The following is a 24,040-nucleotide window of genomic DNA, read 5'->3' on the forward strand; positions in this document are numbered from 1 at the left end:
TGGCTAAATGTGCGTGTGTTGCATCAAATGCAGGTACATTTTTGAGGGTATGAACACAGTGGTAGCTTATTACCCCAATGTATTGTCACTCGATGGGAGGTTTAACTGCAATATAAAGGGACTGGTTTACTTAGCCTAATGTCTGTCATGCCCAGCACTTTAAGTAGGCAAAAAGTACAGTTTTGTACCTACCACAAATGTAGATGTCCGATAGGTATGCATCTGCAGTCATCACATATGGGTTGTCCTGCCTCAGGCAGCCCTTCGGTCGGCCGGATTCCAAAGTCTGGGTCCAGCGTCGGCTGATGTCGCCCTTTCCCCGACGTCAGAGCGCCTGGGGTATAAAAGCGTCAGCCAACGCCATCTTCCTCAGTGTTTCTTGTCCCAGATGCCAGGTGCCCTCAAAGGAAGGCTAAATTTGGAGAAATGCAATAAATTCCAAACATGCACAGAAATATATATATATATATATATATATATATATATATAAAACAAATACACCATAATAGATAACCCCAGCTAGCTATGAGAGGGAAAAGTACCCAATAAATACCAAAGAGGGGAAGGAGGGAGGGTAAACCTGACTACAGATGCATACCTATCGGACATCTACATTTATGGTAGGTACAAAACTGTACTGTGTCCTTCAAGGGATGCATCTACAGTCATCACATATGGGTAGAATACCATAGCCAATCTGGGGGTGGAGGATCTATGTAAAGGATGGTGTAGCTAAAATGCCCTGCAGGACTGCCGTAGCAAAGCCTGCTCTGGATCTGGAATATAAAGGTAAATTGTAATGCTTGGAAAATGTATGCACGGAGCTCCATGTAGCAGCTTCTAAAATGTCCTTGGTAGCCACCCCTCTTAAGAAAGCTGTGGAGGTGGCTGTGGCTCTGGTGTAATGAGGTCTAATGTTAGCTGGCACAGTTTATCCATGAAAGGAATAACAAAAATGAATGCAATTCCTTATCCATTTTGAAATTGTCTGTTTGGAAATTGCTTTTCCTTGTGCACCAGCAGCATATGCTACCAACAACTGGTCAGTTTTTCTGTAGCTTTTAGTTCTGTCCAAGTAGTAGCGCAACTGTCTGTGTATGTCCAGGGTGTGCAGAAGTTTCTCCCCTTTGTTTTGTGTATTTGGAAAGAAGGGAGGCAGGTGAATAGCTTGGTTTAATGAGACCCTGGATACCACCTTTGGCATAAATGAAGGATTGGTTCTCAATGAGACTCTGTCTTGATGAAAAATAAGAAATGGCTGTACTGCCATGAGGGCCTGTAACTCAGATACTCTTCTTGCTGAGGTTATGGCCAGAAGGAAGGCAGTCTTCCAAGACAGGAACTGTAGTTCTGCAGATGCTGCTGGCTCAAAAGGGAGGCAGAGTTAGTTTTTCCAACACGAAGTTAAGGTCCCAAGTAGGTACTGGAGGTTTCCTCGGAGGATTGATGTTTTTAATTCCTCTTAGAAACTGTCTTAGGAGAGGATGAGAAAAGACAGGTGGATCAGTATTGTACTCTGCTGAAATTGCTGAAGCATGAATTTTAATGGAAGAGTAAGACAGGCCATTGTGGAGCATTTCTGCCAAGTATTCCAGGATATGTGCCATGTTCATCATTGTCGCATCTAGGCCCTTTGTGGTGCTCCAAGTGTGAAATCTTTTCCATTTTGCTGAATATGCCTTTCTTGTGGAAGGCCGGCGAGCTTCCATGATGATATCCTTCACTCTCTTGGATAGCTTATCCTGAGGAGGAGTCAAGGTATTTTCCAGGCTGTTAGTTGCAAGGTTTTCAGGTTGGAATGCAGAGCTTTGTAATTGTGCTGTGTCAGGAGAAGTGGCCATTGAAGAAGAGGCCATGGTTTCGTACGTGACATGCTCTTTAACAGTGGGTACCAGTGCTGTCTTGGCCAGTCCGGAGCTATCAGAATCACTTTTGGCTGCTCTGCCCTGATCTTCAGTAAGACCTTGGTCATTAATGGAAGAGGTGGAAATGCATACACTGTTAGAGTTCTCCAGCTGAAAGAGAGGGCGTCCACTTTCCATGCTTGTGGGTGGTATGTCCTTGAGCAGAATTTCTTCAGCTGATGATTGTGGGGAGGCAAAAGATCTATGTCCGGCCTTCCCCATGATTGTGTTATCTGTAGGAAGATGTCTGGGTGCAGCATCCATTCGTGTGCATCCATGATATTTCTGCTTAAGCTGTCCGCCAGTATATTGTCTTTTCCTGGCACAAACTGGGATTGCAGCTCTATATTGAGTTTCAAGGAAAGTTCCCATAGATTCATTGCCAGTCTGCAAAGAGGGTAGGAATGGGTGCCTCCTTGCTTGTTTATGTACTACATAACTGTGGTGTTGTCTGTCCTTATTAGCAGGTGGCCTTGATGCAGAAAGAGTTTGAAGGCCTCGATTGCATGTATCACTGCCAGCATTTCCTTTTGGTTTATGTGCATGCGTAGCCCCTTTTGTGACCATAGTCCTTGAATACATCTGCCCTCCATGTGTGCTCCCCAACCGTGGTCTGAAGCGTCGGTTGTAATGGTTTGGCTGGCTATTGGTTTGCTGAAGGGCAGACCCCTGTTTGACTGGCTTGCTTGAGCCCACCACAGAAAATCCTTTTGGAGGCATGGAATGAGTGGGATCAAAGTTTCTAAGCTGTGACTGTGCTGAGTCCATAAACTCCTTAGGTACCATTGTAGTTTCCTCATATGCAGCCTTGCTTGTGGAATCAGAAGAATGCAAGATGCCATGTAACCCAGGGCCTGCAGGATTTTCCTTGCAGTCAGCTGAGTTTGTCTTGTCAGATTCTTGAAGTAATCCGGTAGTTGTCTTTGTTTTTCTTCTGTGAGAAAAGCCATTTGGGTGGTTGTGTCTAGATCCGCACCCAGAAAAGTTATTCTTTGGGATGGAACAAGTCTTGATTTGTGAATGTTGACTGTATATCCCAAGGCCTGCAGTAGGTGGATGGCATAATTCAAGTCCTTTACCAAAGTTTGTTGGCTGTCCGCTTGTATAAGGCAGTCATCCAGATATGGGTATATTTGAATCCCTGAAGTCTGCAGTGTGCAATTACTGATGCCAGGCATTTCGTGAATACTCTGGGCACAGTAGATAAGCCAAAGGGCAATGCTGAGAATTGATAATGCTCTGAACCTGCAAGAAATCTGAGGTGTCTTCTGCAACTTTGTCTGATAGGGACATGCAGGTATGCCTCCTTGAGGTCTAGAGTCACCAGCCAAGACCCCTTGCCCAGCATGGGAAGGAGTTGCTGTAGAGTCAGCATTTTGAATTTTGGCACAATGAGATAAGTATTCAGTGCGGACAAGTCGAGAATAGGCCTCCATTGATTTTCTTTTCTTGTAACAAGGAATAGTCTGGAATAAAATCCTTGGCCTTGTTCTGAAAGAGGAACCTTTTCTATTGCTTTCATTTGCATTAAGTAGGAGATTTGTTTCAAAGCCTCTGCCCTTTGATTTGGTGGCAGGTCTGGCATGCCTTTTCTTTTTGGCAATGTGTGAAAATGGAACCTGTATACTTTGTCTATTATTTGCAGTGTCCATTTGTCTATTGTAATACTGTGCCAATTTTCTGAGAATAAAGAAAGCTTTCCGTCCAAAGGTGCTTTTAATTGAGCCCTGGCTGGCGGAGTCAAAGCAAAGTCATTGAGTCTGTCCTTGTGCAGCTGTTGTAGGTCCTGCACTACCTCTCTGGTTGGGAGGCTGCCATTGACGTCCTCTGTAGGAGCCTCTAGCTTGCCCTCTACCTCTGGCATGCCTGTTCTTGCCTCTCTGAAATCTTTCTGTGTCCGGAAAGGACCAATTCTTGGTAGGCCAATTTCTGCTGAATCTTGGCGGTTGGACTTGTAGAAAATCTTTGACTGTTTGTATAGATTTTGCCTTTTCCTCAAATTTCTTTAAGACCTCCTGAGCAGTGGAGCCAAATAACTTTTGCTTTTCCAGTGGAGCATCCAGAAGCTTAGCTTTAACATGGTCTGGCAGAGATTGTTCCTTCAGCCAAGCATGCCTACGTATGACTGCACCTGTCATAGCTGACCTACATGAAGCTTCCAATGCATCATAAAAATGGTTGCTAACCTGCTGGGAGTTGTGTACCAGATCCTGAAGTGATTTGCGATCTAGGGGTTCAGGTGAAGACCGTTTCTTATGCAATTCATCTAACAAATACTCTTGGTACTGTATCATATGAAATTGACAATTTAATGCCCTCATAGAAAGAGTAGCAGAAGTATACACTTTTTTACCCCATCTCTCTAAAGCCCTGGACTCCCTTTTCAGAGGAGAGTGGATTTTTAGTTGTGGCAGCTTAGGGCCCTGGGAAATAGTTTCTGGATCAGCAGAGTGGGCCTTGTAAAGAAAATGATGTGAGTCCGGGACCCTGTAGTACCTATCGGGTTTGACAGGGGCCGGAGGAAGAGTGTCAGGGGTTATGCTAGACTCAGAGTACACATCATCAATGACATTCAAAACAGGAGGAATAGCCAAAGGTCTATGCTGAGGTAAATGCAGAAAAGTTCTTAATCTTTTCCTGGAATCAGAGAATTCCTGGCCCTGCCATTTGAAATGCTCTCTCATAGTGTGAAGGGTCTCCCCGAAGGATAGTTCTTCAGGAGGGGAGGCCGAGGGGATAGATTCCTCTGCATCAGAGTCCTCGTAGGCCGAAAAAGCCTCCTCCTGGTAGTCCGAGAGAGCAGAGCCATCAGAGGCCTCCTCTGAGGAGTGGGGATCAGAGGGCTCAACCCTGGGCCTTTTGTCTAGAGGAGGTTGAGAGCCCCTGTCCGGATGGGGTTGGGAGAACCTAATTAAGGAAATAAGGTCCTCTGCTAAGGTTAGAATCTGTGAACTTGTAGTGCGTCCCTGAGGAATAACCCTGGGAGGCATAGCTTTTGTGTGTTTAGCAGCTTTAGCCCTGGTGAATGCCTTTATGGACATGGATGCAGGAGGCCTGGCTGCACCACGTGCTGGTGTAGTTTTGTCTAGAGGAATGGTGTCGGAAGTTTCCAAGACACCAGTTTCTGAAGGAAATTCAATAACCGACTCAGCAGGGGCCTCCGGGGCCGAGGTTATCGGTTGAGCGGATTCGGGGGTCGGAAGTACCAAGGACTCGGTTTCAGCCGAGACCGAGACACTCGCGGTAGGCCTGGCCATGGTTTCAGCCGAAACCGCGGCCTGCGTGTGTCGGTCCTTGTCCTTCCGTTTCTTTGTTAAATGGGAAGTCGGAGTCTCCGACGGCATATTGTACGAAAAAATAGCCCCAAAAAATTCCTCTGCAAACTCCGCCCGACGTCTAAGAGTGCGTCGGTTGAAGGAAGCACAGGCTGAACAGGCCGAGACGTCGTGGTCTGGGCCTAGGCAGGGGAGGCAGTAAGAGTGGAAATCCTTATGAGGTATTTGTTTCCCACAAGTTAAGCAATTATTACCTTTATCTGACATCGGCTGAGGCAAGAAAGAGTCCCCAACGGGGTACTTAGCTTTTGAAGTCTTCGGTAGCTGAATTACAGGAGCTGGCCGACCGGCACTTGCGAACTGCTTCTGCTTCGGGCACCACGCGGCAAGAAAGACTGAGGAAGATGGCATCGGCTGACGGTTTTATACCCCAGGCGCTCTGACGTCGGGGAAAGGGCGACATCAGCCGACGCCGGACCCAGACTTTGGAATCCGGCCGACCGAAGGGCTGCCTGAGGCAGGACAACCCATATGTGATGACTGCAGATGCATCCTTGAAGGACATCAGAGAATGTTTTGAGGAAAAAAAATCAGCATGTTTATGCTATTAGTAGGGATGATTTGGCAAACTCTTTACAAAAACACCCCATGGTGTGTAATGCTTTTAAGAAACTAGTATTCTTTGTTTTGGGGGAAAAAAAATCCCAGTTTTTGATATGGGGGAATTGATCAGCATACATTGATGCTAAAGAATTACATCGACAGATACTGTTGAACTCCACACCAGTGTTGCCAGGGATAACATTTCTATGAACAGTTTATTGCTTCTTAAAAGGGATAAGTTGTGAGTTTTTCTATATGTACTTTTAATTTAACATTGATAAATTACTTAAAATGCTTAAATTCAATGTTTTTATATGATTTGTACCGCTAATGAATGGTGTGATTTTATTGGTTCATTATGTATGACAGTTTTTAAGTATTTATTGAAATACTTTGTGTGTTACTTTAAATCTGACAAAGTTCATGTTAAAATTTGTTTGGAACTAACGTTTTTCCTGATTAAAATGGTGACTCCTCTGGCGGCTATGCTTTGTGTTATTTTAATCAGTTTTCTAGCAAGGTTTGAGTTTGTGTTTGATACAAATAGAACAAATGACAGGGTTTAAGCTCTAACAATCACTAAGGAAACCAAATTTATATGAGGGTTCATCATTTTCAGGGCCATAGAATTTACTATAATGAAAGCCAAGTAAAAACTTCAACATGACTTTTAAGAAAATAAACACTCTTTGTATTCAGGAGACAAACCCCTACCACCCCTCATGCAAGGGGTAGATTGCCTCCTTCACTCTCAGACTTGTAATAATCAGTTCAGAGCAATACGTTTCAAAACAAAGGAAATCTCTCAAATATAGTGGACTTGGTCTGCATATCTACAATATCAGTCAACGCTGCAGTACAACATGACTGATCACTGCATTACTATCCATCCAAGCACCATTTTTACAGAGCCCTACTCCCCAGTGCAAACACTGCTGAAGAAAAGTTTTGCTGTAACAACACAAGTCCTATTATTAATCATTGCAATAGCCAACTTTAAGACATGTTAACAAATGCCTACTGCTATCAGCAAGGGGGAAAAAAAAGAAGTTATGTACTCACCATAATGTTCCATGTATGTAGTCCATCTCGCCGAACATTTTTACATGTGGGTTCGGAGCCGATCCTCAGCTCCGACTTGGCTGCTTTGAGAAAGCCTGAAAACTTCTGATTGGCTCATGGCTAGGACGTATCCCATGGTGCATGAGCACACTCCCCAGATCTTGTTTGCTGCTAGTCTATACAAGGAGAAAAAGTAGAAAAAGAAGAAAGGAGAACAAAGGTTCGGAAGAATAAAACCTTAATAAAAGTGTCCTTCATGAAATAAACCACCGTAGAAAACTGTTTCCAGATCCTCCAGGAAGGGGGCTGGTGGGTGGGTTTGTAATAATGTTCGGCGAGATGGACTACATACATGGAACGTTATGGTGAGTACCTAACTTCTTTATGTTATGTAGTCCTATCTCGCCACCATTAATACGTGTAGGACAGCATCCCTAGCATCTTGTATGGGTGGCTCACTGGAAAATACTCCTGAGCACCATGGAACCAAATGAGGCCCTACCCCTGGAAGTTAGGTCCAATTTATAATGGGTAATGAAGGTATGAGGGGTAGCCCATGTTGCTGCTGCACATATGTTATCAATAGGAGTCCTGGCTTGGAATGCAGCAGAAGTAGAAAATGATCTGGTAGAATGCGCTTTGACTTTATGGGGTAACTCTCTTCCCTCAGAAGTATAAATGAAAGAAATGCAGTTAGAGATCCATAGTGTGACCTTAGAAACTGGCAAACCTATTCTTGTTTCAGCAAAGGAAACGAATAGCTGGTCTGATTTTCTAAATTTTTTAGTTCTGTGGATGTAGAAACGCAATTGCCTAAGCATATTCAATTGGTGAAATCTATACTCTGCTTTATTGGTGTGACTGGGGAAGAATACTGGCAATTCGATAGTTTGATTCAAGTGAAAATGGTTGCAGACCTTGGGGACAAAGGAAGGATTCATCCGGGGGGAGAGACCCTATCTTTGTGAAAACTTAAGTATGGAGGTTTAACTGATGGGGCTTGCAGTTCGGAAACTCGTCTGGCTGAAGTTATCGCCACCAGAAAAAGAGTCTTCCACGATTTAATTGACAGCTATGAGCTGGTTCAAAAGGTGGCAAAGTAAGTTTAGAAAGGACTAGATTTAGATCCCAAGGAGGAATGGGATCTTGAATGGGAGGTCTTAACATCATAGAACCTTTGAGAAAGGTCTTGCAAAGTTTGTGGGACATAAGGTTAGAATTGTTAATTCCCACATGAAAATTAGATATTGCTGCTAGCCGAACTCTGAGTGTAGCAGCTGCTGATCCCTGGTGAAAAAGTTCTGATAGGAACTCTAAAACAATAGGAATGGGAGCTGTAAATGGATTAACCTTTCTGTTATCTGCCCAAATAGAAAATCGCTTTCATTTACTGTTGTACAATTTTCTAGTCGAGGGCTTATGAGAAGAGTTAATGATATGGGTTACAGCTGGAAACAGATCGTGAAGCCTGACTAATGATGGAACTTGAGCAGCCATGCTGTCAGTTTGAAAGTGTGGAGACAGGGATGAAGAGAACCTGACATGTGTGTCAAGAGGTCTGGTACTGGGTTCAGAGTCCATGGATAGTCTAACAGGTGAGGCCTGAGGAAAGGGAACCAAATCTGATGAGGCCAGTAAGGAGTGATGAGGATCATCTTGCTTCCCAGCAATATTGCTTTCTGTATAACCTTGGGAATGAGTGGAAAAGGAGGAAATGCATAAAGAAGTCCTGGGGGCCAATCGTGGACGAGTGCATCTCTTGGAGACTCTCCCAGAGGGGGAATGAGGGAGAAAAAGGTGCTGCATTTGGCGTTGATGGGGCTGGCAAAGAGATCGCAACAGGGCTGTCCCCATCTGTGGAAGATCTGTCGGGCTACTTTCTGGTTCAAAGACCATTCATGAGGTAACAAAATTGCCCTGCTTAGCTTGTCTGCTATCACGTTGGATGTCCCCGGGATGTGCGTTGCGATGAGAAAGCGTTGGGGAAAAAAATCACCCAGTTCCAAACTCGCAGGGCCTCTCGACATAAGGGGTAAGATCTGGTTCCTCCTTGCTTGTTTAGATACCATACCACCGACATGTTGTCTGTTTGGATAGCTATCATCCCTAGAGGGAGAAAGTCGTGAAGTGCTTGCAACGCATGCCCCCCCCCCCTATCTGAGAGGCATCCATGGTCACAGTGGCAACGGGTTGGTGCGGTACAAAGGGAGTCCCTGTGGTAAGGTGACCTGGCTGAATCCACCAACAGAGATCCTATTTGCAAGAATCTGTGATTAGTATCTGGTGATGCAGGGGCAACTGCTGAAAAGACCACTGGGATGACAGGAGCCATTGGAGTATTCCCATATGTAGTCTTGCTAATGGTACCAATGTTACAGTCGATGCCGTTGTTCCAAGACGTTGCAACACCACCTTTGCTTTGACTCCTCGAAGGGGAAGTAACCTGTAAATCTGCTGTGAAAGATTTTGTATTCTGTCTGTTGGTAGTCTGACTGTCAGAGACTCATCTATGTTTGCTCCTATAAAGGTTATAGATTGAGTGGGCAAAATTAAGGATTTTTCCCAATTTATAGAGACTCCCAACTGGGAACAGAGCTTGATTGTGGAGTCTCTGGATTGAACTAGAAGATGACTGGTGGTGGCGGTCAGGAGCCAATCGTCCAGGTATGGAAAAACTTGGATTCCCTGATGCCTCAGATGGGCTGTCACTACTGCCATGCATTTGGTGAACACCCGGGGGGCTGTGGTGAGACCAAAAGGCAGCGCCCGAAACTGGTAATGATTGGCTCCCAGCTAGAAGCATAGAAAACTCCTTGATGCTTTGTCCATCTTGATGTGGTAAGTAGGCATCTTGGAGATCTATTGAGCACATCCAATTTTCTTTCCCTAACAGAGGGAGTATGGATTGTAGAGTGAACATTTGGAACTTGGACTTCTTTACATACTCATTTAACCTCCTGAGGTCTAAAATGGGTCTCCAGTCTCCTATTCTTTTTGGAACTAAAAATAATCTGGAGTATGTTCCAAATCCTGTCTGGTCTGCCGGGACCTTTTGGATGACTCTTTTTAACAGCAGCTTTTCTATCTCTATAGCTGCTTGATCCCTGTGATTGGGTGGTACATCTGGGATCCTTTTGGGAGGGCATGGTGGAAGGGAAAAAGGTATAGAGTAACCTCTGGTGGTAATGTCTTGTACCCACTTGTCTCGGGTGATATTTAACCAAGCTTCTGAGTACAGAGACAGGCGACCCTCAACCGGCTCTAGAGACGTACAGTCGGGTTCTACATCAGGAACACTGATAAGAACGGTCACGAAAGGAATCGCGACCTCCCTGATTTTGTGGACCTCCCCTGCCTCTAGGGCTACATCTACCATTTGTTCCTCCTCCCCTGCCTCTGAAGGAGGAATCACCCTGTGTATCCTGGAAAGATCTCTGTGATTTCTTGAACCACATTTTACCACTCTTCTGACCTTTACGGTAAGGTCTAGAAGGGATGGTAAAATGGACTCCCATGGCAGAGAGAGTCTTTCCTTCTTGTTCACAACTGGTGAGAGTATCTTTCACCTTGGGTATAAAAAGAGAGAATCCGTCAATGGGAGCATTGGTGAATGTAGACTTGAAAGATTCAGCAAAACTGCATAGACGCATCCAGGCGTGTCTCCTTAAGGAGACTCCTGAACCCGCCGCCCTACTCGCACCATCAGCTGCATATGAGATCAGCCTCATGGAGGAGTTAACAATGGATGTTAAGGTAGCCAACTGAGTAGATACTGTAGATGGGACTCCTTCAGTAGAGGTACCTTGAAGAGTATCTCCTAACTCCTTCAGGAGATCTCTCTGAAGTCTCATGAAGTGTGATAGATAATTCAGTGATCTGACTGTAAAAGCCGCTGAAGAGAAGATACACTTCCCATATCTATCCATCGTTCGGGATTCCTTACTGGGGGATGGATAGAAGAAGTCGTCTCTGCTAGCTCCTTCTTAGTGACCGCCGCCACCACCATAGCATCTACAAGTAAGCCCTTGGATAAAAATTCTTTGTCTTTAGGGGGCGGAAAGAAACTTATTTGGCCTGCTGGGGACTGGTTCCACGGCATCAAGAGTCTGCCATGCTTTCTGACTCACAAGATCCAGTAACTCGTCAAATGGGGGAGACACCCATGAAGCTGAGGGTTGGGACCCGAAAGCCTTTAGGTACACTGACTCCTCATCAGACGGGGTAACAGTGGGCCAGCTGCCTCTCTGCCTGAGGATCTCCAAGATGTCTGCAAAGGATACATCTTCAGAGGATGACTTAGGGGACCCCTTCGACTCATCGAGGTCAGTGTCAGATGTGAGAGACTCATCAGGGGAGCCTACATGCTTCCTCTTACATGATCTCTTCCGCGGCGGCTCCTCAGCGGGGTTCTCTGGGGAGGCCTCAGAAGATTGAGGGCCACCCGAGTGGGGGTCCTGGGGCTGTGGGTCTCTGCCATCTGGGGGAAGAGAAGATGCTGAGACTGTAGTTGGTGCTTGAGGGTGTATAGCATTGGTACTTCTACGTGGAGCGGATGAGCTATCCAGCATGCTCTTCATCTTCACGAAGACAGATTCCTCTGGCTCCGAAATACGCCTCAGTTCCGAAGAAACTGGAGGTGCTGACGGCTCCAGAAGGATTGGCTCCGAGAACGATGTAGGGTCCGAGCTCACTCGGGCCGACGCACCAAGAGAGAGACTCGGCATCAAAGAAGTTCAGTTCTAAGTGTCCCCATCGGGCCGACCGAGGAGCTTCGGACCCTAGACACTTCAGACGGCGCCGAGAGTGTCGGAGCGGAACTCAGCTCCGAGACAACCACATGAGGTGCTGGAACCGAAGACTCCACTGTAGACGGTACCAGCAATATCGGCTCGGAAGGCCCAATCTGGGTTGGAGGAGGAAAAAAAGCAGGATAGGTAGGAGTCGGCTCAAAGACCGAGTGGGTCGGAGCTGATAAAAATTTTGGCAAGGCCGACGACTTGAGGAGTCTGAGCACCACTCTCTCGATGTCTTCTTCAGACAGACTCCTGGAGGACAGCGTGGGTGACCTTGTTCTCTGCAATATCGGCGATTTAAGGGTGGGGGAGACTGGTGGAATATCCGTTGACCAGCTCTGAAGAGGGCTGCTAGTGATCGGCACCGAAACACTTGCTACCGATACTGCAGGTTCTATGTCCAAAATCTCAATCAGCCCCGAAGATTGTGGAGCCAAAGAGAAAAATATCAACTCCGCTTTTTGTAACTTCTGTGGTGGTTCAGAGGCAGAAGTTGGAGCCGGAGAAGGCCATTTTGAAGTTTTGCTTTTATCCTTCCTAGAAAACTGCGACTTAGGAGAGGAAGAAAGTACAGTTTTGTACCTACCATAAATGTAGATGTTCGAGTGCGCATACAGCTGCAGTCATCACATTTGGGTTATCCTGCCATCAGGCGGGTCCTCGGTCGGCCAAATTCCAAAGTCTAGGTCCGGCATCGGTTGTCGTCGCTTCTTCCCTGACGTCAGTGCGGCAGGGGTATAAAAGAGGCAGCCAACGCCATTTTCTTCAGTTTTTCTTGCCCTAGATGTCAGGTGCCCCCAGAAAGGAAGGCAAAACATGATGTCATACAAACATACATAAGTAGATAAATCAAAACAGTAGTTGCAAGCAAATACACCATAAAGGAATACCCCAAATAGGTTGTATGTTAAAGGTGTTTGTCATAAGCCCTGTCCTAAGAGGGGATGGAGGGAGGGTAACCTGGACTGCAGCAGTATGCACACTCGAACATCTACATTTATGGTAGGTACAAAACTGTACTATGTTCATCATGCATACAGCTGCAGTCATCACACTTGGGTAGAATCCCAAAGCTAAGTAAGGGTGGCTGGTACTAAGCGGAATTAGGAGGGGCTAGAATGCCCTGCAGGACTGCTGTGGCAAAGCCCGCTCCAGATTTTGAGTATAGTGGAAGGTGGTAGTGCTTGGAGAAAGTGTGCACTGAACTCCAAGTAGCTGCTTCCAAAATGTCCTTAGTAGGGACCCTCCTGAGGAAAGCTGCTGAGGTAGCTGTAGCCCTGGTGGAGTGGGATCTGATGTATACAGGCACTGATTTTCCATGAAATGAATAACAAAAGCGTATGCAGTGGGCTATCCATTTTGAAATAGTCTGTTTGGAAATAGCCTTTCCTTGAGCACCTGTAGCATAGGACACAAAGAGCTGCTCAGATTTTCTGAATGACTTTGTTCTGTCCAAGTAATAACAAAGTTGCCTGTGAATGTCCAAGGAATGTAGTAGCCTCTCTCCTTTGTTCTGTGGATTTGGATAAAAGGTAGGTAAATGAATAGACTGATTCAAAGCCACACTGGATACTACCTTTGGCATGAAGGTAGGGTTGGTTCGTAAGGAAACCCTGTCCTGATGGAAAATGATAAATGGTTGCACAGCCATGAGGGCCTGTAGCTCCGAAACCCTGCGTGTTCAGGTAATAGCCAGAAGGAAGGCTGTTTTCCATGACAAGTATTGTAGCTCTGCTGAAGAAGCCGGCTCAAAAGGAGGCAGTGTCAGCTTCTCCAATCTGGTTGAGGTCCCAAGCTGGAGCTGGTGGTTTCCGTGGGGGTTTTATATTTTTTGCCCCTCTGAGGAACTGCCTTAATAGAGGATGTGAGAATAAAGGGGGATCCGTATTGTATTGTGCTGAAATGGCTGAAGCGTGGATCTTGATGGAAGAGAAGGATAGGCCACTGTTTAACATCTCAGTTAGGTACTGTAAAATCTGAGGTATATTTATTACCCAAGGATTCTGACCCTTTGCTTGATTCCAGGAACAAAATCGTTTCCATTTGGTGGAGTAGGTTTTTCTAGTAGAGGGTCTCCTGGCCTCCAAGATGACATCCTGTACCTCCTTGGAGAGGAGAGTTTGTTGGTAAACTAAGGTATTCTCCATGCAGCTAGATTTAGAGTTCTGAGCTGGCTGTGAAGGGTCTTGTAGTTGTGCTGGGACAACAGAAGAGGAACTTGAGGAAGGATCCATGGTGGTGAGTGTGACAGGCTCTTTAGGAGAGGATACCAGTGCTGTTGTGGCCAATCTGGAGCAATGAGAATCATTTGTGGCCTCTCTGCTCTGGATTTTAATAGGACTTTGGCCAGTAGAGGTAGAGGCGGGAAGCATAGACTGTCAATGTTGTTCAATTGAAAGAGAGTGCTTCCACTTTCCAGGCCTGTGGATGATAGGTCCTTGAGCAGAATTTTTTCAACTGGTAATTTCTGTGGGTAGCAAATAGATTTATGTCTGGCTGTCCCCATGCCTGAGTTATCTTTGAGAAGACTTGAGGATGCAACTTCCATTCGTGTGGGTCTGTCATATTTCTGCTTAAGTTGTCTGCCAGTGTGTTTTCCTTCCCTGGCAGGAATTGTGCCTGTAGTTGAATTTGTAATTCCAGTGCTGTGTTCCACAGGGTCATGGCTTGCCTGCACAAGGGGTATGAATGCGTTCCCCCCTGTTTGTTTATGTACCACACGACTGTGGTGTTGTCTGTCCTCATTAATAGCTGGCCCGGATGCAGTAGGTCTTTGAAGGTCATAAGAGCATTTTGTACGGCTAGCATCTCCTTTTGGTTGATGTGTAGGTGCATCTCTTTTTGGGACCATTTTTCCTGAATACACTGACCTGCCATGTGTGCTCCCCAGGCGTAGACTGAGGCGTCTGTTGTGATGATTTGAGTTGCTTGTGGTAAACAGAAAGGAAGACCTGTGTTTCTTTGGCATGCTTGAGCCCACCACAAAAATTCCTTTTGAAGGCATGGAACGAGTGGTATAATTGTTTCCAAGCTGTGGCTGTGCTGAGACCATAAGTTTTTTAGGTACCATTGTAGTTTCCTCATATGCAGCTTTGCAAATGGCATTAGTAGGATGCAAGATGCCATGAACCCCAGAGCCTGCAGGATTGTCCTTGCAGTTAGCCTGGTTAAAGTTGCCATTTTGTTGTAGTATTGAGACAGTTGCCCTTGTTTATCTGGCGTGAGGTAGGCCATCTGGGTTGTTGTATTTAAGCTGGCACCCAGGAAAATTATCTGTTGAGAAGGTATTACTTTTGATTTCTTTTTGTTCACTGTGTACCCCCAGGCAGTTTTAACAGTTTTATTACAAACGCCAGATGTTGCAATAGAAGGTCCTTTCTGTCTGCTTGGATCAGGCAGTCGTCCAGATATGGGTAGATTTGGATTCCTCGTTGTGTACAGAAGGCAATTACTGATGCCAGGCATTTCGTAAACCCTCTGGGCGCAGTAGATAAGCCAAAGGGCAATGCAGAGAATTGGTAATGGGTTGAACCTGCAAGAAATCTGAGGTATCTTCTGCAATCTTGTCTGATAGGGACATGCAGGTATGCCTCCTTGTGGTCCAACATTACCAGCCAAGACTCCTTGCCCAGCATGGGAAGAAGCTGCTGTAATGTGAGCATCTTGAATTTTGGTACGTCTAGAGATGGGTTTAGAATAGATAGGTCTAAGATGGGTCTCCAATCTTTGTCCTTCCTTGGTACCAGAAATAGCCTTGAATAAAAACCTTGACCTTGTTCTTTTGCAGGTACCTCTTGAATTGCTTTCATATCCATGAGAGCGGAAATTTGCCTTTGTGCCTCTGCCCATTGATTTTGTGGCAGGTTTGGCATGCCTCTCATTTTTGGAAGGGTGTGAAAGTGGAACCTGTAGCCTCTGTCTATAATATCCAGAATCCATTTGTCCTGTGTAACAATGTGCCAGTTTTTTGAAAATAAGGCCAGTTTTCCGCCCAAAGGTGCTGCCATTATATCTTTGTTTGGCAGGCATAGGGGAAAGTCATTGCATCTGTTTTCTAACTGACTGTGGCCTATCTTCTCCACCTCTGGGGGCTGGTGTTTGCCACTGTCTAGCTCTGTAAGATCCTTGTGGTTGTCCTCTACCCCTTGGGTGTCTGTATCTGCCCCTTTGGGGTCTGTCCGTGGCTGGAAAGGACCAATTTTTTGAAGGCCAGTTTCTGCTGAAGCGTGGAGGACGCACCTGCAAGAAATCTTTAACTGTTTGCATAGATTTTGCTTTTTCCTCCATTTTCTTTAGTACCTCCTCAGCTTTAGCACCGAACAATACATCTTTTTGTAGTGGTGCATCTAATAACTTTGCTTTGACATGATCTGGTAAGGTTTGCTCTTTGAGCCAAGCATGTCTACGTATGACAGACCCCGTGACAGCAGCTCTGCATGAGGCCTCTAAAGCATCAAAACCACACTGCAAGGTATGTTTCCCCACTTGTTCTGCTCCATGCAACAAATCCTGCAACTCTTTCAAGTCTGGCTGTTCTGTTACTGTCATTTTGCCTTTCAGTTGAGATAGCAAGAACTGTTGGTATTTTAACATATGAAACTGACAGTTTAATGCCCTCATGGTTAAAGTGGCTGATGTATATACCTTTTCCCCCCACCTTTCTAATGCTCTAGAATCTCTCTCTGAAGGCAAAGGATTTTTAGCAGTAGAGGCCTTAATCCCCTTGGGACCCTGTGAAATTGTTTCTGGGTCAGCAGTATGGCTTTTATAAAGGAACTGGTGAGAATCAGGAACCCGGTAATATCTGTCTGGTTTAACAGGGGCTGGAGGTAATGAGTCTGGATTAAGACTGGCTTCTGCGTACACATCATCCAAAACATCTAAGACAGGAGGAATAGCCAGGGGCCTATGCTGGAGAAGTAGTAGAAATTCCCTGAGCCTTTTCTTGGAATCTGAGTAATCTTGGCCTTCCCAGTGGAAGTGCTCTCTCAATGTATGCAGGGTTTCCCCAAAAGAGAAGTCCTCAGGGGGGGAGACCAAGGGAATAGACTCCTCAGCATCAGAGTCTTCAAATGGGGAATAGGTGCAATCCTGGTCCTCAGAATGGTCTGAAGTAATAGAAGCCTGGTCTGAGGAAGGGTAGTTTTCCTCCAACCTGGGTCTTTTGTCTGAGGGGGGGGTTGAGAACCCCTGATGAGAGTAATCAAATCCTCAGCCATTTTAAGCATCTGTTTTTTAGGCATGGGGCCTTGAGAGGGGGTCTGAGGCCCTTGTTTTTTAACTTTCATTGCAGCTTTAGACTTAGTGAATGATTTAACAGAGGAGGTGGTAGGCCTGAAAACGCCTTCAGAAATGGCAGGCCTCGCTAAAATTTCGGTTTCCCCACCAAGAGTGGCGTCGGTTTCTGCAGTGGGAATGGAGGCCGAGGATCCTGCGGCCTCGGGTACTGAAGTCGCCGGTAAAATAGTTTCATCGGTAGTCAGGGGCTGCATAGGCGCCTCGCTGAGAACCGGAGAACCGGTAGTCGGCCTAAGCGTGATCTCAGTACAGGCCTTGGATGTCTATCCTTATCCTTGCGTCTTTTGCCTAAAACTGGCGTCGGTGCATCCGACGACATGATATAATTAAATTTTTTGCCAAAATAATGAAGGGCGAACTCCGCCTGGCGCTCAATAGTGCGCTTGTTAAACCTAGCACAAAAACGGCAGGCCGAGACGTCGTGGTCTGGCCCTAAGCAAGGTATACAGTAAGAGTGAAAATCCTTATGCGGTATTTGCTTCCCACAAGAAATGCAATTATTAACTTTGTCTGACATCGGTCTGAGGCAAGAAAAGTGTCCCCAACGGGGTACTTAGCATTAAAGAAGACTTCGGCTGAAATACTGTTTGTAAATCTCAGGAGCTGGCCGACCGGCACTTGCGACATACTGACAGCAAAGGAAGGCCAACACACAAGAGAGGAATTAGATCCTCTAACTTAACAGATCTAGCCCTATCACACTCTAAGAAAAAAAAGGGGGGGGGGGAGCTAGGTCCTCTAACTTAAACGGACTTAGTGTAAAGAACAAAATGGGACGAAACTAGAAACTCTAACTTAAAAGGTCTAGTAAAAACCAAAAAACACACACACACAAGGGATACTACACGAGAACAAGCAATAGGCCAGAAAATACAATATCCGATAACCAAGTCAAATCCGGTTGAAGTCACAAATCAGAAGTCACAAAAAATGACTGTCAGTAATGAGCTATAATAGAAAAACTCTCTATAAGCAATAAATTCCTAAAAAGGAAGTAATAGTAGTAAAAAAGGTATCACTTAGTCACGGCCAACCAAGAAAGCTTCCGAGTGAAGATGCGGCAAACGAGATCTGGGGAGTGTGCTCATGCACCATGAGATACCTCCTAGCCACGAGCCAATCAGAAGTTTTCAGGCTTTCTAAAAGCAGCCGAGTCGGAGGCAAGGATCGGCTCCAAACCCACACGTAATAATGGAGGTGAGACAGGACTACATAACATCAATACCTTTAGTATTAAACTATCTGGAATATTAACCAGCTTTTATGTAAACATATGATTCTTACTTGGAGTTCCTTTCCTTGGCTTCACTAGACCTCCACTTGGTGTCCACTGATTTTTTGGCGTCTGAGGTTTTTTCCGTGAATAAACTTTTGATGGAGTTGATGGTGCTGGAGCACTTCTTAAAAGATTAGCTTTATAGTCCTGATCCTTCAAATATTAAACAAAACATATAAAAAACTTTAAACTTTCAACAATACAAAACACATAAAGACATCTTTAAAACTAAGAGCTACATTCTTGCCATATGAGTTGATCTACTGCACATTACTCCTTGATGGGTACTTAAGTAACACTTCATTAATATGAATATGGCAGTTTTTCAGCAAAAATCATGCATTTGGGGACATAATCATACCTCCGTGCCAACACAAATCATAATATAATGTGCCAGATTTTCCTACAGCCTTCCAATATACCCTCTGACCACTAGTGAGCACCCAACTACAAATCAAGACACAAAAAAGGTTTGACATTACATTATTAAAAGAGTAATAGAAAAATACTTGTACTTCACTTACAGGGAGCTCCCTCAGCTGGTGCTAATGCAGGAACACTCATTTGTGAAGGACTATGGGAGGGTACTTCTTACTCATGCAGAAGGGACCTCCAGTAGATCAAGTGATATCTCACAGACATATCTATTAAATTAAGGATCCTTTATGTAGTCTCCTTCATTGGGATGAACCCAAAGTTGTACTACCAGGGTACAGGGAGCCAAAACAATGTCCCAGACCACAGTGCAGATGGTGGAGTGCAAGACAGCATGCCTTCCCCACTGTGTAAGAACTCCCAAAGTTACAATTGAAATAATAACATTTAGTGAACATACATAGCAAAGGCCAGCTGGCAGTAGTAAAATACCTGCACAGGAAACGTTTCTGAAGTATATACTGAAAACAGCCATTCATCTAGTGAAGGTGCTTCTGACTACAACATTTGTCAAAGGGTGGTTGAATGACTTGACAAAAATTAATGCAGCTTTCAACCTACTTGGAAAGTAGATGCTTGGCATCCATAGCTACTTCTCTCACAGAAGCAAAGGAAAGCATCATCTGATTTGTCTTACTAAAGTTGCATGGCCTCCAGAGCTATCTTGACAGTCAATACACAGGTAGGGTGTGATGGGCTTGCTCTTCTCAGACTTCTGCAGATGCACAGAACACAGTGAGATTAACAGACCTGCAATATCCACTTCAGAAGGAAGCATTGATTTGTAAATACAGAACATACCCCCTTGTCGTTGTGAAGGCTCAGATATGCTTCCCTACAAATCATGGCCAGAAGCTACATGATGAGACATGCAAAGGTACAGGTCACCATGAACAAAGTGTGCCAAGAAATTAACTTCAATATCACTGAACTGGTAAGACTTGAATGGTGGAGAGGGGTAAGCCTGCTTGCCATGAAACATGTGCTATTGGGGGGAGGCTCTTTGCTGGCAAATGGAGATGCAGCACTCCTTTTAGATGGGATTGGTGTACTGCTGTACCCAAACTGAGAATCATTTTTCTAACTGGAGGCACAGGCTACTGAATGATGATCATCTCATCACCTCAGAAACCTCCACCAGCAAACACTGAAAAATAAAAGCAGCTACATCACGGACAGGATCCTGACCTGGAACCTTCTGTTTCCCCAAGTGAAAGCAATATCCTTTGGCAGAACTGCAACGGTTTCCTGTAAAGCTAGGGTTCTTAATGCCTGAAAACATGACCATCTTAGTCACTGGGGACAAGGAGACTGATGATTGGCTTTTCTTCCACGAACATTGAGATGAAGCATGGAGTCAATGGAAAATATGGGAAAGCATACAGGTATCACCTATTCCAGGATAGAAAGAATGCATCTACAACTGCTTTCCTTCTTGCCTTGTTGCATCACACAGAAAAATGGGGGGGTTTCTCCTCCCATATGGCGCATGGGTAGATCTCCTAAGCAGCCTTTCTCAAAACCCAAATTAGGCTTAGATTTTGAATTGAGACCTTCAGCAAAGGACTAAAGACTTGGTTCAGAGTGTACACCTGCTTTTGCAAGTCCTTAGGGATGTGATTTGCTAACAGGATACCCCCCCTCCCATCTATGACTCAATGCCAGAAGAGCATAGCTCCCATGCAGAAGGAATACAAACTTGTTTTCACTTGTTTGTTCAGACACCATACAATGGAGTTTTTGCTCACTGTAGAAAGACTGGCTCTTTAAGTAAATGTTTTCCCAGTCTTCATGGGCAGCAGTATTCTTCTGAAGTTGAAATGGTCAATGTATTGACCTCTCTTCATGGTGGGCTTTTTTTCTTTTTTGTAAGATAGAACCATTTATCAAACAAAAGACAAGTCAATGGGGTTGACCAAAAGACTCATAGCCAAAATTTTAGAAGTATTTAAGGAGTATTAATCTAATTTATATTTGGCCTCCTCATCAGCAGCCAAGCTGGATGAAAAGGTTCTTGACTCTGTCTAGTTGCCTAGGCTGACCGAAGTTCAGGATGCAAAGTTATTGATACCTATTACAGCTGAGTAATACAAGCAGGTATTTTAGGTCAGTTGCAAACTAACACACGGTACAGAAGGGCTCCCTCTTAATACATGAAGCTTGTCAGTAGACTATTATCACACTATGGACCTAGATTATGAAAGAGGTCCTTATCAGATGAGTGGTCTTTACTGGGTATCATGAAAGCTATACAACTACCAAAGTACAACCTCCAGTTGTTATAGATGATCATTTTGCTGTCCAAGAAACTAGTTTTGAAGAACTTTAGTTTTGAGCATATGCCTAAAATCTAAGACCTAAGACACTTGTTCACCTAGTTGACAAGAGAGGAACTATTTTACTAAGCATTTTACTAACAAATGGATGCCCCAGTATCAGAAACTTGAAAAACATGGAACCCCAGTATAACAAGGGCAGAGTCTTACAGAAGTATATATATATTTTTTTTCTTGAAGGCATGGCATGTTTCTGTTTCTGACTTAAGAGAAGGTTTATCTACTTCTCGTCTAGAGTTTTGATAATGCTGTGGCCCCTATGCTGCTCCTGTCTGCTAATCCCCGTAATAGAAAAGGTGTCTCCTGAGGGAGGGAGTTACTGCAAAGTCAGTATTGGCCATCTTTCAGAGTTAAGAAGCACTAGGGCTTTCTAATGGAAGCATCCAACAAGTTGAAATTATATAATTATATTATTCTGCTCCTAATGATTCAGTTAACCATATCTACCTTATCCTTACTGGTAAAATGATGACTTTTACTAATTTCTTGTTCACAAAATGGGGAAGAGTCTAAGTATGGCATGGACAGATTACAAAAAAGCATCTGACAGCATCCCACAATTATGGATAAAGGAGTGCTTATAGATGCACTGAAGCCATGATAAAAGACAAATTATTCTCCCAGGCATAAAAATCCCACGGGGGATATTCCACGGTGATTGTCACTGCTGCTCTTTTCTTTTGCCATTAAGCTGTCTACTTAACAGATTAGGTCACTGTTACAGTTTGGTTCCCAGAAAACAACCATGTGTAAAGAGATCTCATCTTCTTCTTGTCAATGCCTTAAAACTTTACAGTTCATCAGATGGGAAGCTGAAAGCACAATTGCAAGTGTTAAAACTTTCTCAGATAATATAAGAATGCCATCTGGCCTTAATAAATGTGCAAAGCAACATTTAAAGCAGGAAAATTGCAGCACCAAGGAAATACCAGTCTGGGACAGGAATGTGATATAAAGGAACTTGAGGTGGAAGGAGTACATAAATATTTTAGAATTTTTGAAGGATCAACAATAAAACAAGAAGAAATGTAAACAAAACTCGGTAAGGAATATTTTAGAAGACTAACACTAATACTGAAAACAGCCATGATATCTAAGAACAAAGTCCAGGCTATAAAACAAGTTGTTCTTCCTGTTCTAATTTACAGTTTTGGGATGACTGATTGGCCCCAAAGGCTACTGGATCAGTTGGACAGGAAAACAAGAAAAATGCTTCACACTTATCAAATGATACATAAAAATCATGCATACCATGACTGCATATTCCTTGTTCTGAAGGAGATATTGGCCCCCTTGAAACTGGTTACATATACAGATCTATAATTGTGGGACTGCACACATCTGCTGATCTCACCAGATCCAAACATAGTGAAGGTTTTAACATATGAGGAGAAGAAGTCTAGGACGAGTTCCTTGCTTAGTTCAGCTGAACTATTTCGGTGTCAAGCGGGAATGGAAATCAAACCAGAAGTACACAAAAATCAGACAGCAACTGAATGTACCCAAAAAAGAAATAAAGAATACAAGGAGAAGGATCAGAAGAGAAGTCAAGAAATGTGGAAACAGCATAAATATAGTAGCAAGTACAGAAACCCCTTGGAACAACTTCATGTTGATTAGGATCTGACGCAGGAATGGTTAGAGAGAAGTGAATTTAAACCAAAAGATAAAAGGTTAATACTGGCGGCCCAGGATAGGGGGCTACGCACGCATTGATTTACAAAGTCCATTGAACATGCGAGAGAAACAGACAAATGCAGGTTCTGTAAAACAGAACCGTAAATAGTCACACATCTTGTTGCTGAGTGTGGTGCACTAATGTCAGAAGGCCTGTACACTGAAAGGCATAATAATGTAGCAAGACTGTTGCACTGGTGATTGTGGAAACATTGCAATAGTGAAGTAACTGAGAAGCATTGGAAACATAAGCCACCAAGCACTGTAGAGAATGATGAAGTTTATGTCACATGGGATCATCCATTAACAACAGTTCACAGGATAGATGTGAGAAAACCAGATATAACAGTCTATGAAAAGAATAAAAAAGTAGCAATGATCACAGAAATTGCTACACCCAGTGATTACAATCTCTTACATACAGAGAAACACAGTCATAAAATACCAGGACTTGTAGGCATATAACGAGTGAGGGTAATATGGAAGAAGGATACCCAGGCAGTTCCAATAGTAGTAGGAGCAATTGGTCTCATAAAAACAAATTTAGAGTCATATTTATATATGCTACTGATACAAGTAACTCCATACGAATTACAGGAGTCAGTTCTGGGCACATTGTGGGTGCTACAAAGAGCACTTTTGGCTAACATCAAAGATAAAAACAATAATAATTTCATGTGTTTGTAATCATACTTTAACTTAGGAATGGGGTCCATTCCTGTTATGGTACTATAAGCCCAAGAGACTTGGAACAATTACACCAAAATTAATTGAAATGATGACTTTCATTCATTTCTTGTTCACTACTGATGCTTATATACACATAAATCAATTTTCACTTATTACTGTTACTGTAGTGCTGGAGTTGTTAATAACTGGTTGTTGATTACTATTTTTTTAATGGATACTTCCACCAAATTTCCAAGACAGACCATAGTTGAAAGAAACTGATCGTGCTTTCATTAAAATTAAATTTATATCCTGTAACTTTACTAAATCTCTCCAAACAGGCGTACCTCTCACCTACCCAGATTACTGCTTCATTTCTTTGGTCTTTTTCTCATAAAATTTACATTTCCTGACAATTCAGTGAAGACTGAAGTCACTAAATAATGACATACATTTGAGTTTCATACTTCACATCCTTCAGAAAATGCATGCTAACAAAACATTATTCTACCAACTTTCTAAGTTGGTAAGGAGTAACACTTAAAATCTGTCCCTATTTTTGGGGTCTTTGACCCCCTCCCCATAATTTTAAGCTTTGTCCTGATTTACCATGCTAAGAGGTTGAGTGGCTTGCAACAGGTCACAGTGTCTATTAACATCCCTTTCAGGATTTGCTAGAAACACCAATAAATCAGCTGAGAAATCTGAAAGT

The 24,040-nt window shown here is 44.0% G+C and overlaps 1 protein-coding gene across 1 annotated transcript in view; it reads right to left on the reverse strand.

Annotated features, from left to right (window-relative positions):
* The window catches only part of CEP95 (centrosomal protein 95), a 1,662,476-nt gene that overhangs the window by 595,818 nt on the left and 1,042,618 nt on the right, over positions 1–24,040 (reverse strand). Inside the window, exon 15 of the mRNA XM_044080881.1 lies at positions 18,220–18,364. Coding sequence (XP_043936816.1) covers positions 18,220–18,364 — 145 coding nt within the window. The remainder of the gene's footprint in view (positions 1–18,219; positions 18,365–24,040) is intronic.

The sequence above is a fragment of the Protopterus annectens genome, chromosome 8.part0 (assembly GCF_019279795.1).
Source record: "Protopterus annectens isolate FY-2018-M chromosome 8.part0, PAN1.0, whole genome shotgun sequence".
Lineage (NCBI taxonomy): Eukaryota > Metazoa > Chordata > Ceratodontiformes > Protopteridae > Protopterus > Protopterus annectens.